Raw genomic sequence first — 12,005 nt, forward strand, 5'->3', positions numbered from 1 at the left:
GCCCACTGCGACATTGGTTGCCGCCTGATGTTGTTGTGGGCCTGTGACATGGTTACAAAAGTGTACAAGTAAAGCAGACATAAATGGGGGATCACCCCAGCAGAGATACATTCTGCAAATTGGGAAATCCATTGAGATAACAAAGGGCAGTTATTATTGCGAAGGCTCTGTGAATGAGTATCTCGAAAATGGTGAAGCTGGTCGAATGCTCCCATGCTACTGTCTTGAGCATCTACAGAAAGAAGTAGGAGGACAGTGAAAATATCACTAGGCGCTAAATAGTTGGACGTCCATGACTCGTCGTAGAATGTGGGGTTTCAAGGCTTGTCTGCCCAGTAAAGTAGGATAGATGGTGACTGTGGCATCTCTGCTGAAAGAGCACAGTGCTGGTGCACGCACAAGTGTTTTGGAGTGCACCGTTCATCATACATTATTGAACATGGAGCTCTGCGGAAGACCAAACTTACATAGTCATATGTTGACCCGACAACATTGTCAATTAAGATTTCAATGAGCAGGGGACCATCAGGATTCGACCGTTGATCAATTGAAATGTGTTGGCTCTTTGGGTGAATCACATTTTCTGCAATAGGTCAATGATTGTCTTCACAGATGCCATCATTGAGGTGAACCGCAGATCTAAATGTGCAGCATGCCCCGGACGCATTCTGGTAGTAGTAGTATTATGCTGTGGGAGACATTCTCCTGCACTTGCATGAGACCTATGGTAATAATCGAAGACATACTGACAGCTGCGAACCACCTGCATCCTCTCATGCTTGATGTCTTCCCCAATGGTGATATCATTTTTCAGCAGTATAATTGTCCATTTCTCTGAGTCAGAAATGTGCTACAGTGGTTTGAGGAGCATTATAGTGAACTCATGTTGGTCTCAGCAACCAGATTTTCACCTGATGTAAATCATATGGAACCCATCTGTGTCACTATTGGGCACCATCACCACGTACGCTGATCAGCAGCCCGTTATTTGTATGAATTACATGACCTGTGTGTAGACATCTGATGCCACATACCTCCATGAACCTACCAACAAGCTGTCAGATACCTGACAGGCATACTCAGTGATGTATTTTGTTCCAAAGGTGGACAAACAAGCTATACAGCAAGTGGTTATAATGTTTTGGCTCATCAGTGTATCCTTGCAGTCTGCATAGTTCTGTATGCTAAATTTGAGAAAATGTTTTTTCATCTTGTTTATTTCATTAATACAGCATATTGTGTCTTTAGTTCCAGCAATTCCAATGGATCCACATGAAGCAGCCCAGGCTGTTTTTCCATCAATGGCACGGGCATTACAGAAATACTTGCGCATCACCCGGCAACAACCACGGCATTCAGTTGAATCTATTTTAGCTCACTTAGCAAAGTGTTTAAGTCATGATTTCACACCCAGGGCATTCCTTGAACCTTATTTGGTGCCTTCTCCAGTTCTGCAGGTAAGTACCACAAACATAAAAGGCGTCTTCTGCTTTCAGCTTTTTAATCTCTCATATTATTATTATTATGTGAATTCACAACATAAGTTAAAATTAATGGGTATCATGTGCTCTATAGTTCTTTGCTCTTTGTGAAAAAGAACATTTATTTTTGTGGCTGCACTAACGGCATTGTACTACAACCACACTGTATATCCTCCAGAGGAGTGAATAAAGGCAACAACAGTGATAATCCTATATCAGCACAGCCATCATAGGCTAAATAGAAATATGGTGTAGGTACATTCAAAGCAAAACCAGTTAGTAGCACAAGACCCAGTTCTAGAGTTGAAAGTAAATAGTGGAATTGCAGTCAATGGTTCAATAACTGGCGAAAGGAGAAGGTATAGACTGCATTTATTGTAAACACAATAATGGCTGGACACTGGCCCTTTACCACATATCATCACAGAGGTGTTGTACATAAGATGCAGTAAGATGGGTGGTTCATGAGTCTTGCATGGATAGCTCAGTTGGTAGAGCACTTTCCCTCAAAAGGCAAATGTTCCAGATTTGAGTCCTGGTCTAGCACACAGTTTTAATCTGCCAGGGAGGTTTCAAGGAGCAGTAAGATTGGTACTTGAAGCAGCATCTAGAGTCTCTCAGTTGTAGTGCTCTTGGTGGTGCGTGACTAGTTACAAGCTCCATCTCACTGTCTGATGAAGATGTGAAATGCATGAAAATGCATGAGCTCCAGGAACAGCTGCTGAGATCTCTGCCAGAGATACCTGTGTGGAAGTTTTCACCAAAAGTAGTGCTGCTGGCAGTTTAAAGAGTCCACTACAAGAAACATCAAGGACATTGGCAATGCTGATGGGATCGGAGGCCTCCATATGTGTCCATACCTACAGTGATAGGTCATCATGGTCCCAAGGAGTTTGCTGAGGAGGTAACAGTGGTGAGCAGCATCACCGACCTTGCAGGTTTTTTTGGTGGTGTGGTTAGGCCACCAACACCACCATATGGCATGTGGGCTGCCTGGGATCCTGATGGGGTGTTGGATGTTGTTTGGAGGCATTCTCTCATGGTTGCAGCCTCAGCTGGTTCTAATCACACACAAGGGTTTCGCCTTGGACCTTGATGGAGAACATGTATTTGGCCTTTATAAACAATGATCATGCCAGTATCCTTGTAGGGATTTGTCCAGATTTTCAATTCCAAATAGGTACCTCAGCTTGGAAAAATGACTTCTTGGTGTGTGTCACTGGAGGGTCCAGCAGGGATCGATTGTGGTGGCTGTAAGTAATCTTGACTGGACTTAACCCTTTGATGGTTAATATGCATAACACCTGTAGGTAGGCAAGAATACTGTCAATGCTTCATTCTTTGTTGTTACCAGTAGTCCCTTTTACATTTGGAACTTGAATGCCTCACAAATTGCTCAGCCTTCGAGTTGGATACGGGATGAAAATGAGTGGTTGAGAGCCACTGAATTCCATTCCTGCAGCAGAAAGATGTAAATTTTTGACGATAAGCTGACATGTGGTGGTAGTGGCACCCTTTCTGGTGAAAATGGTTACCATAGCTTTCATGGTCCCTACAGTTGTTGTGGATACCATGCAGGCCACAACTTGCAAATTGGACAAGATGTCCACCACGAGGAGCCACATGTAGCCCAAGAAGGGCCCTGCATAAATAATGTTGATGCACTCCCATGATTACTATAGGGCTATTCGTAGTAAACGGCAGCATGCAATGATGGTCGGTTATGTGCACAGGCTATCCATTCATAGACTTGGCAGAGTGGTTCTGTAGCCTACCATTTCAGTAGGCAGCAGGATGACACTGTACGGTGTGTTAAGGTGATAGTGCATGTAGTAATAGTTCATAGAGAGGGTGGAACATACACTCATCAAAAAAAAATTTTGCATCACTCTGTTTCCCAGAACTCCTGAAGATAGACGTGGACTGTGGATATTGTATCACAGACACAATCCCTTTGACTGTTCAGAGATGTCACTAAACCCACCCAAAGATGTAAACAACCATGCATGAGCAGCACCTATTAGATGGAGAAGGTTCGACAGCCGATCAGTTCCAGTCATTCCACCAGGAAGGAGGTACACAGCTCATGTTGTCTGTAGTTCAACCATGCGTAGGTGGTCAGTACTGCGGTTAGATAATGGCCACATTGTTATTTTGTGCCAGGAAGGGCTCTCAACAAGGAAAGTGGCCAGGCGTCTCGGAGTGAACCAAAGCAATGTTGTTCGGACATGGAGGAGATACAGAGAGACAGGAACTGTCAATGACATGCCTCGCTGAGGCAACCCAAGGGCTACTATTGCAGTGGATGACTGCTACCTATGGATTATGGCTCAGAAGAACCCTGACAGCAATGCCACCATGTTGAATAATGCTTTTCGTGCAGCCACGGGACATCTTGTTAAGACTCAAACTGTGTGCAATAGGTTGCATGATGTGCAACTTCACTCCCAACGTCCATGGCGAGGTCCATCTTTGCAACCACGATACTACGCAGCGCAGTACAGATGGGCCCAACAACATGCTGAATGGACCACTCAGGATTGGCATCACGTTCTCTTCACTGATGAGTGCCGCATATTGTCGGAAATGTGTTTGGAGGCAACTCAGCCAGGGTGAACGCCTTAGACACACTGTTCAGCGAGTGCAGCTAGGTGGAGGTTCCCTGCTGTTTTGGGGTGGCACTATGTGAGGCCGACGTACGCTGCTGGTGGTCGTGGAAGGCACCGTAACGGCTGTTGCATACGTGAATGCCATCATCCGATTGATAGTGCAACCATATCGGCAGCATATTGGCGAGGCATTAGTCTTCATGGACGACAATTCACGCCCCCATCATGAACATCTTATGAATGACTTCCTTCAGGATAATGACATCACTTGACTAGAGTGGCCAGCATGTTTTCCAGAAATGAACCCTATCTAAACTGGGATAGATTGGAAAGGGCTGTTTGTGGACGACGTGACCCATCAACCACTCTGAGGGATCTATGCCAAATTGCCGTTGAGGAGTGGGACAGTCCGGACCAACAATGCCTTGATGAACTTGTGTATAGTATGCCCTGACAAATACAGGCATGCATCTGTGCAAGAGGACATGCTACGGGGTATTAGAGGTACCGGTGTGTACGGCATTCTGGACCACCACCTCCGAATGTCTCACTGTATGATGGTACAACATGCAATGTGTGGTTTCTTGAGCAATAAAAAGGGTGGAAATCATGTTTGTGTTGATCTTTCTTCCAATTTTCTGTACAGGTTCTGGAACTGAGGTGATGCAAAACTTTTTTTGGTGTATGTGTGTAGAAAGATGACATGACCACCCCTGCAGGATGTAAGTGAATGCTTATTGTAGCAGTGGATCCTTTGTACTGGCAACTGCCATTTTTCAGGATTTCACAGTAAAATTACCCTGTGACTCCTGTAAATTTAGGTCCAGCTTCAAGCAAAGTGCATCTGTAGATTCAGAATCAATATTTGAGTCAGTTGGAATGCATGATAAAGATAACATTGGAGTGTTGCACCATGGCCCAATGATGAACTGAGTATTTGAAATTGTTTTGATAGATCTCCCATTTTTACTGTCACTCCACCTCCCTTTTTAGGAGGCAAACAGGATTGACCTTAGTGTACAGAAACATGGTAATGCGAGTAACTTCATTGTTATGTAAGCTTCGAAATTATTAGCACAACCTAACCCAGTTCTAAGAGTGTTATCATTTCAACAAAGAGATGCCCGTCGGGCACTAGACAGGCACCCTTAATTGAGGCATGGGATACAGACTCTTCTGTTGTGGAATCAGCCGTGTAACATGCAACCATACACTTTATCAACAACATTGTGTCTTATTCTCTGCTGTAGTCATTGCAGATCATGGCAACACTCATTGTTTATGTACCCATTTATAGTATACTCATGTCTGTAATAATGTATTAGATGGAAAAAAATCTTCTGGATGATAATTCTCTTTTGAGACAGCGTTATTTGTTTCCTTTTTGGTGTTTTATAAGTGTACCATAGGTTCTGTCAGCCACAGATTCATTATCCCATGAATGTAGTTGTGCACCAACATCTGGTCACTAGCAATTAACATATATATGTAATAACACAAGACTGGGGGTCTATGATGGTAGCACCAAAACTCTCTCTTGAAAGTCTCCTTATGGTCTCTAAATATAATGCCATTGGTGGTGAGCGAATAAAATCCTCTTAGTTTGCAAGCCACATCAGCCGAGTTAAAATTCTCAATTTTTTAGCAGCTGTTACTGCCATAATTGCCATGTTTTAAAACTATGGACTGTGAGAAATGGCAAGGTATTATTTTTATACGCATTAAGAAACAAAATCTTGAACTTTCCCAAGATGGGTCAAATCTACACATGCAATGTGAGTCAAGCAGTAGATGGAAGATCCAATCCACCATGTGATGTTATGGACCTGAACAATTTCCAGAACTCTCTCTCGCACCCTCTATAACCATCCACAAATGTTTGAATGTTTATAACATAGTGCTCCTAGTGCCCCACCGTGGGTGCTAGTAACTTCCATGTGTGATAAGTAGGAGATCCCAATTTGGGTTCTAGCTTGGCACAGATTTCTATTGATCACAGTATATTCATTTATGGATGGTTTTATTAATGATGAAAGCTGAAATTGCAGCTGTTGCCCAAATCATAATGCTATTTAAAACCTGCATTTGTGTATGCACTTTATAATTGTTTAAAATTTTATGATTAAGTGTTAAAAATGTATTTTTCGGTCCTTTGTTCAAGAAATTGTGTGTGAAAAAAATGAATGGAAAGCAAAATGATGTAGTTTAAATAGTACAGTGAAAATGTAGTGGACTTGTTTGTGTATTCTTTCTTTGATGACCCACTCAGACAGGAAAATCACAAAGTTAATGTTGGCTGATGCATTATCTTTTTCAGAACGAAAAAGAACAAAAGTCAGTTCAGACATGGGCTTTGATTTGTGACGAGTTGCTGTCACGATCCATTACTGATGGCACGTGCTTCCAGCTGCGTCAGAATGATGTTTCTCTTCTCTGTAATGTGAAAACATTACCACATTTCAATATAACTGAAGAAGTTGTGGACCCAAAATCGAATAAATTTGTGCTTCGTCTAAATTCAGAAACATCAGTGTAATATAAGGATTGACAGTATTACTTTTTTTACTTTTGTATGTATTACTTCATATTAAAATAAATGTTGCCTTTACTCTTTGCTATTCAGACTTTTTATATAAAATTTTTTTGTAATGTAATATATAAACATACTGTGCTTCATGTATAGTGCATCGCGTAACAACAGACAGCTTATACCATAAACCTGAAAACTTTTGGACTGCTGTTGTCATTTTAAAGGGTTCCTTATGACTGAAATAATTGACACATTATTTGTGGATAAATGACAGCATGTAACCTATATGTTTAGTAATTACGGTGTTTATGATTTGTACATTTTGAGAAAGACAAGGATGAAAGATTCTTCTTTGTTGACAAACGTGATTCTAAAGTAAACTTTATCCAATTCATATAGCACATATTGGGTTTTGATACTGAAAACCATTAAGACATTATACTGCTCAGAATAAGTTTTGTGAGCCTGTTCAGTCTGCATTATGTGAGTAATGTAAAGCATATTTTAAGCAAAACTGATTTAAAAGTTTCTTGCATTTTATTCTTAAATTGCAGTGCACATTCACATAGAATGTGTATTTGTACTGATTAGCATTAGTTAGCAGTTTTGATTTATTAAACTGATGGTCTGTTTTGCGCAGGTGTTATTGGAGTACTACGCAGAACAGCGTTTTGCAGAACTATAGGCACAAAGTTAGTTTTAGTGCAGTTCCAACAAACTTCAAGTGAAAGTGTGCCGCCTAGGGCTTTCACCTATTTTCTGTTTTTGTTATTACTTGAAATAGATGTTTAATGTGCAATTTCTGGCAAATGTTGGAAATGCAGAATAATAAAAGCACAAAACAAAATTAACAAATAATATTTGTTTACATGCTTCCTATATGAACTGTACACTCTTATCGCCTCACTTCAGAATGCTGTAACTAGTACTCAGTTTTGAATATTGAATTAATTTAGGTATGCAGCACTCAAAGACTGCAGCAAACTGAACAGCTTTAACAAAATTTAAATATTTTTTTGTAATTATATGTTGTGGAAATATATATAATGTATAAAGTTTAGCTAGTGATAACATTGTTCTCAGAGTGATGTGCTTGTGAGTGTGACTTTTGTAGAACATTTGAGAAGTGTAGTGATTTTGGAGAATTGAGTGATAGATATAAAAATTTCATTTATTTTAAGTGTAGTGAACAGTCGATTGATACAGAAACATCAATTTTTGTGATACATTTCATTCCTCAAAATATTTATGACAAAGTTTTGTATTATAAAAGGATACACTGGAGTGCCTCTGATTCCTCAGGAGTTTTAGCAACATTGAATCACTCATATGGAAGAAAAGAACTAAAATATATTATCTGTATATTCATTAAAGCACCACTATGCAGAGTGAGAATATTGTAATTTGTGAGAATTATTGTCTGAAGAAGACCTGATTTGCAGCTTTAATACTTGACTTCTTCTCATCAAATGAAGAATAATGTACAGTTTTTTTAATAAAGAATTTTATATTGTGATTTTGTTTTTCGAGTTCATGGAAACTTGAACACTGTAAGTATGAGGTGTGCCTAAAATGTAATGGGACTGATTTCCTAGAAATACCTAAGCTACAAATTAACATTTTTGTGTAGAAATGTTTGCCTCTATATAATGACATTGTTGTTAACAGACCACCAAATATTAGCAAAAACAGTTCCATTGAATCTCAGTGTACTTCTACTCTCAGGGCTTCAGCTCCCTGTAAGAATGTTGGAAATAGGCTTCTCAGTTATTTACTTTTCAGCCCTTCAAATGTCCTTAGTTGCAAAACATTTGCTTATTGGGTTGTTTTTAGTTTAGTTAGAGGCTCGAAGCTATTGTTTTGGCTCATAGGTGGGAATTGGCTATCATGCAGAATTGAAACTGTAACCTTCCTGCCAAAATTTATCATTATATGAGCTGCCTTTGCTTTAAATATGATGCTAGCTCATATTGAAGTGCAAACTAGTGCTTGAAACACTTTTTTTGTATATACTTTCTAGTATAGCAACTGAAGTAATGAGTTTGTTAGTTAGTTTATCCTTTCCTGTTCTACACTCATACCTTTAATCTATAAATATTTATTTGGTATCAAGTGTATGTTTGCACCTCATTTAGATAGTGTTTGTGGATAGTTTACTCTAGTGGCTCCATACCCACAGTTCTTCAGATTTATCTCCTGTCTCCAGCCATCCTAATTTAGGTTTTCCGTGATTTCCCTAAATCGTTTCAGGCCAATGCCGGAATGGTTCCTTTGAAAGGGCATGGCCGATTTCCTTCCCAATCCTTCCCTAACCCGAGCTTGCGCTCCGTCTTTAATGACCTCGTTGTCGACGGGACGTTAAACACTGACCATCTTCAGATTTATGTATTGCTGAATATGCCCAGTTTTTTTATTATTTTTACTTTTCCTCTTTATCTGATGTATACTTTCTGAATCCTCTTGTTCTCCTCTCTTCAGCATTCAGGCCATCGTATCATACTATTTAAAGTGTGAATGTAAATTTTACAGTATCTTTGGTTTGGTTCAAGAAGTTCTACTGGGGGCATTAAATAGAAGACCTGTTGTTCTTATTATTTCCACGATCTTATCATCATCCTTCACATAAATAACACAACATAACATGAATTTTGTGATTTCTTCTAGTGGATAACCATTCACTGTAATATTGTTCAATTCCGCGCTCTTGCTAATTATCATGGTCTTTGTTTTTGCAGTTTCATCCCAATTTCTTTCATGAGTAACTCCTCTAATTACTGTGATTTTTTTGTTTTTGTTACAGTCACATTCATTCTTTTATTTGTCAGCTTTTCTAAATATTATGGTTTCGTTTTTTCCATGCTTGTCCCCATTTCATTCTTCACAAACCCCTCTAATTATATGGCCTTTGTTGACATCTCTGTTACTTTGTGTGTCAATCTTCTACACACATATTGATATAAATTTGTCGATTCTATTCATTGAGAGCTTTTATCATATGACCAGCCACAAATATGAGGCTGTCCAGCCACATAGTTGGAGTAATTTGTTTCTTTACTCTACCATGACATTGCTTTATAAAGTCTCCAGTGAGTGAGAGAGAGAGAGAGAGAGAGAGAGAGAGAGAGAGAGAGAGAGAGACCAGTAGATTGAAATTAGTCATGACTGACTCCTTGCTTTGTAATATGCTCAGTATTCTAGTAGTATCCTGTTCCCACATAATTCCTGTGTTTCCTTTATAGACTGCTAATGGAAAGACACAAAGCTTGACTGAAATCATATCCCGTTGATATAAGTGTGATAATGGAAAATCCTTGGTGGTATACAAGTGATGGAAGGAGTGAAAGTAACAACTCACCTGATAACACAAACATTGCATTGTTAACAGGAACATAAACAAGACTGAAAATTTGTGAAGCTTTTGGGCTAGTTGCCACTAGTACAGAAAACACACTTGCTCACTCACTGTGCGTGCGTGCGTGCGTGCGTGCCTGTGTGTATGTGTGTGTGTGTATGTGTGTGTGTGTGTGTGTGTGTGTAGGAATGTTGTGCACTGGTTAGCTCTAAAGGGGGACATGGTCCAAAAGCTCATAACATTTTCAATCTTGTGTATGTGCCTATTGGCTACTCAGTGCCTCAACTATAGAGAGAGAGAGAGAGAGAGAGAGAGAGAGTTATTACCTTTACTCCTTCCATTAATTATATTCACACTGAAATGCATAGAATTTTGCTCCAGGAACCCTATCAAAACCTTGTATGAGATTTGAAAAATGCAATTTTCCATCAATATTTTTGCTAGTCATTGTAGCTTCATAAATAAAATCTTGGGCGCTTCTTCCAAGATCCTTGCAAAGAATTTTGCACTAATAGCAGTGAAATGCATTGATGGTAGTTACTTTCTTAGTGGTTCCCTGACTCAAAGATGGAGCTAACAGCAATTTCCCAATCACTGAAGTTATTTTTGTGTTACAAACATGTGCCAAACCTTGAGTAGTCAAGTGTCTTGCTTTCTGTCATATGCTTTTAACCATGCCCAGGTAGAACTCAAGATTCATAATCCCACTACACTCTATTGGATATTGTCACAGTATTGCTATGAAGTATGGTTCAGAGTTCCATTTCATAATGCTGTGAAGTGTTTCATCATAATTACATGAAATACACTTACCTGTAATTGCGTACTGGATAAAATATTTCTCTGCCACAAGCTGCTGGTGCTGCCAAAGGGGCAATTCAACAGTATTTAGAGTCTTGTAAATTAAAAGCTCAGTCTCATTCACTTAAACACACCTTATATACAACTTAGAAATTTTGTTGATGTTAGAACATGTATTCATAATGTTTTACATGAATGACGTTTTTGCTCAGAATCTCAACAGTATGATTTATTACAAGATATTTATCTCAAAAGTATTTCATGGCATAAATATTGGTTATCTGCAATAAAATTGTGTCCTCAGCAACTGTTGTTCTAATGTATTATATTTATGTAATTAATTATAGTTTTCATCGCATAAGACATGCTTGCATTTGGAATTTTAGTAAGGAAAGAATTTTATGGAAAGTTAGAGAATCTAGTCATGCAGCAGAAATGTGGAACTTTCCCTTCAGTGCTGTGTCATGTCAGAAAGCTAGTGCTCTCTCTCTCTCTCTCTCTCTCTCTCTCTCTCTCTCTCTCTCTCTCTCTCTCTCTCTCTCTCCCCCTCCCTCTCTCTCCCCCCCTCCCTCTCTCTCTCCCCATCTCCCTGTCTCTTTCTTTCTTTCTCCAGACAGTAGACTTTACAAGATGCTGCTGTTTCCCTTCCTACTCATCATGAGTCTAATCTAAATGACTTTCTGTTTATCATCCCCACATGTATGTATTCCAGACATTGCGAGAATTGGGGGGTAAAATCCAAACAGTGATGATTGCTTGTAAAGTATTTATCAGATGACCAGTTTTACAAAGACAATATTACAATCTTCAACTTTACGATTTGTACAAACTGCACCATCTGCTCTTTGTATTGTGTCACATCACAAATGTATGTATGAGGTTTGTGGAAGACAAGGGATGTTGGCATGTCATAATTAAAATAACTGTATATGCAAAACATAATATTAATGCTCTGACTGCCAGTGTTCATGTTCATACCACAGCTAAATACAGACTAGTCTGTATTACCAAACCAGTCTTCTAAATTTTGGACTTTCTCCGAAGTTCATTCCCCACGTCTCCTGCAGTAGTAATACCTATAATCATGTTAACTAGATTGAATAATGTCAATCGTGCACACCATGAAGGCCTATTAACAGCTCTGTGTGTCCTTGATGTAGAAACCATTTCTAAAGTGAAACGAATGATTGAAAACTACAAATATTGCTAATGTTTGCAGCCATTCTTTCTGA

General features: G+C 39.3%; 1 protein-coding gene across 1 annotated transcript in view; it reads left to right on the top strand.

Moving 5' to 3' along the window:
- Positions 1-11,088, top strand: part of LOC126470019 (vang-like protein 2-B) — a 76,411-nt gene extending 65,323 nt beyond the window's left edge. The window contains exons 8-9 of the mRNA XM_050097496.1: positions 1,249-1,457; positions 6,408-11,088. Coding sequence (XP_049953453.1) covers positions 1,249-1,457; positions 6,408-6,626 — 428 coding nt within the window. The 3' untranslated portion in view covers positions 6,627-11,088. The remainder of the gene's footprint in view (positions 1-1,248; positions 1,458-6,407) is intronic.
- Positions 11,089-12,005: the final 917 nt, after the last annotated feature.

The sequence above is a fragment of the Schistocerca serialis genome, chromosome 3, assembly GCF_023864345.2.
Source record: "Schistocerca serialis cubense isolate TAMUIC-IGC-003099 chromosome 3, iqSchSeri2.2, whole genome shotgun sequence".
Classification (NCBI taxonomy): domain Eukaryota; kingdom Metazoa; phylum Arthropoda; class Insecta; order Orthoptera; family Acrididae; genus Schistocerca; species Schistocerca serialis.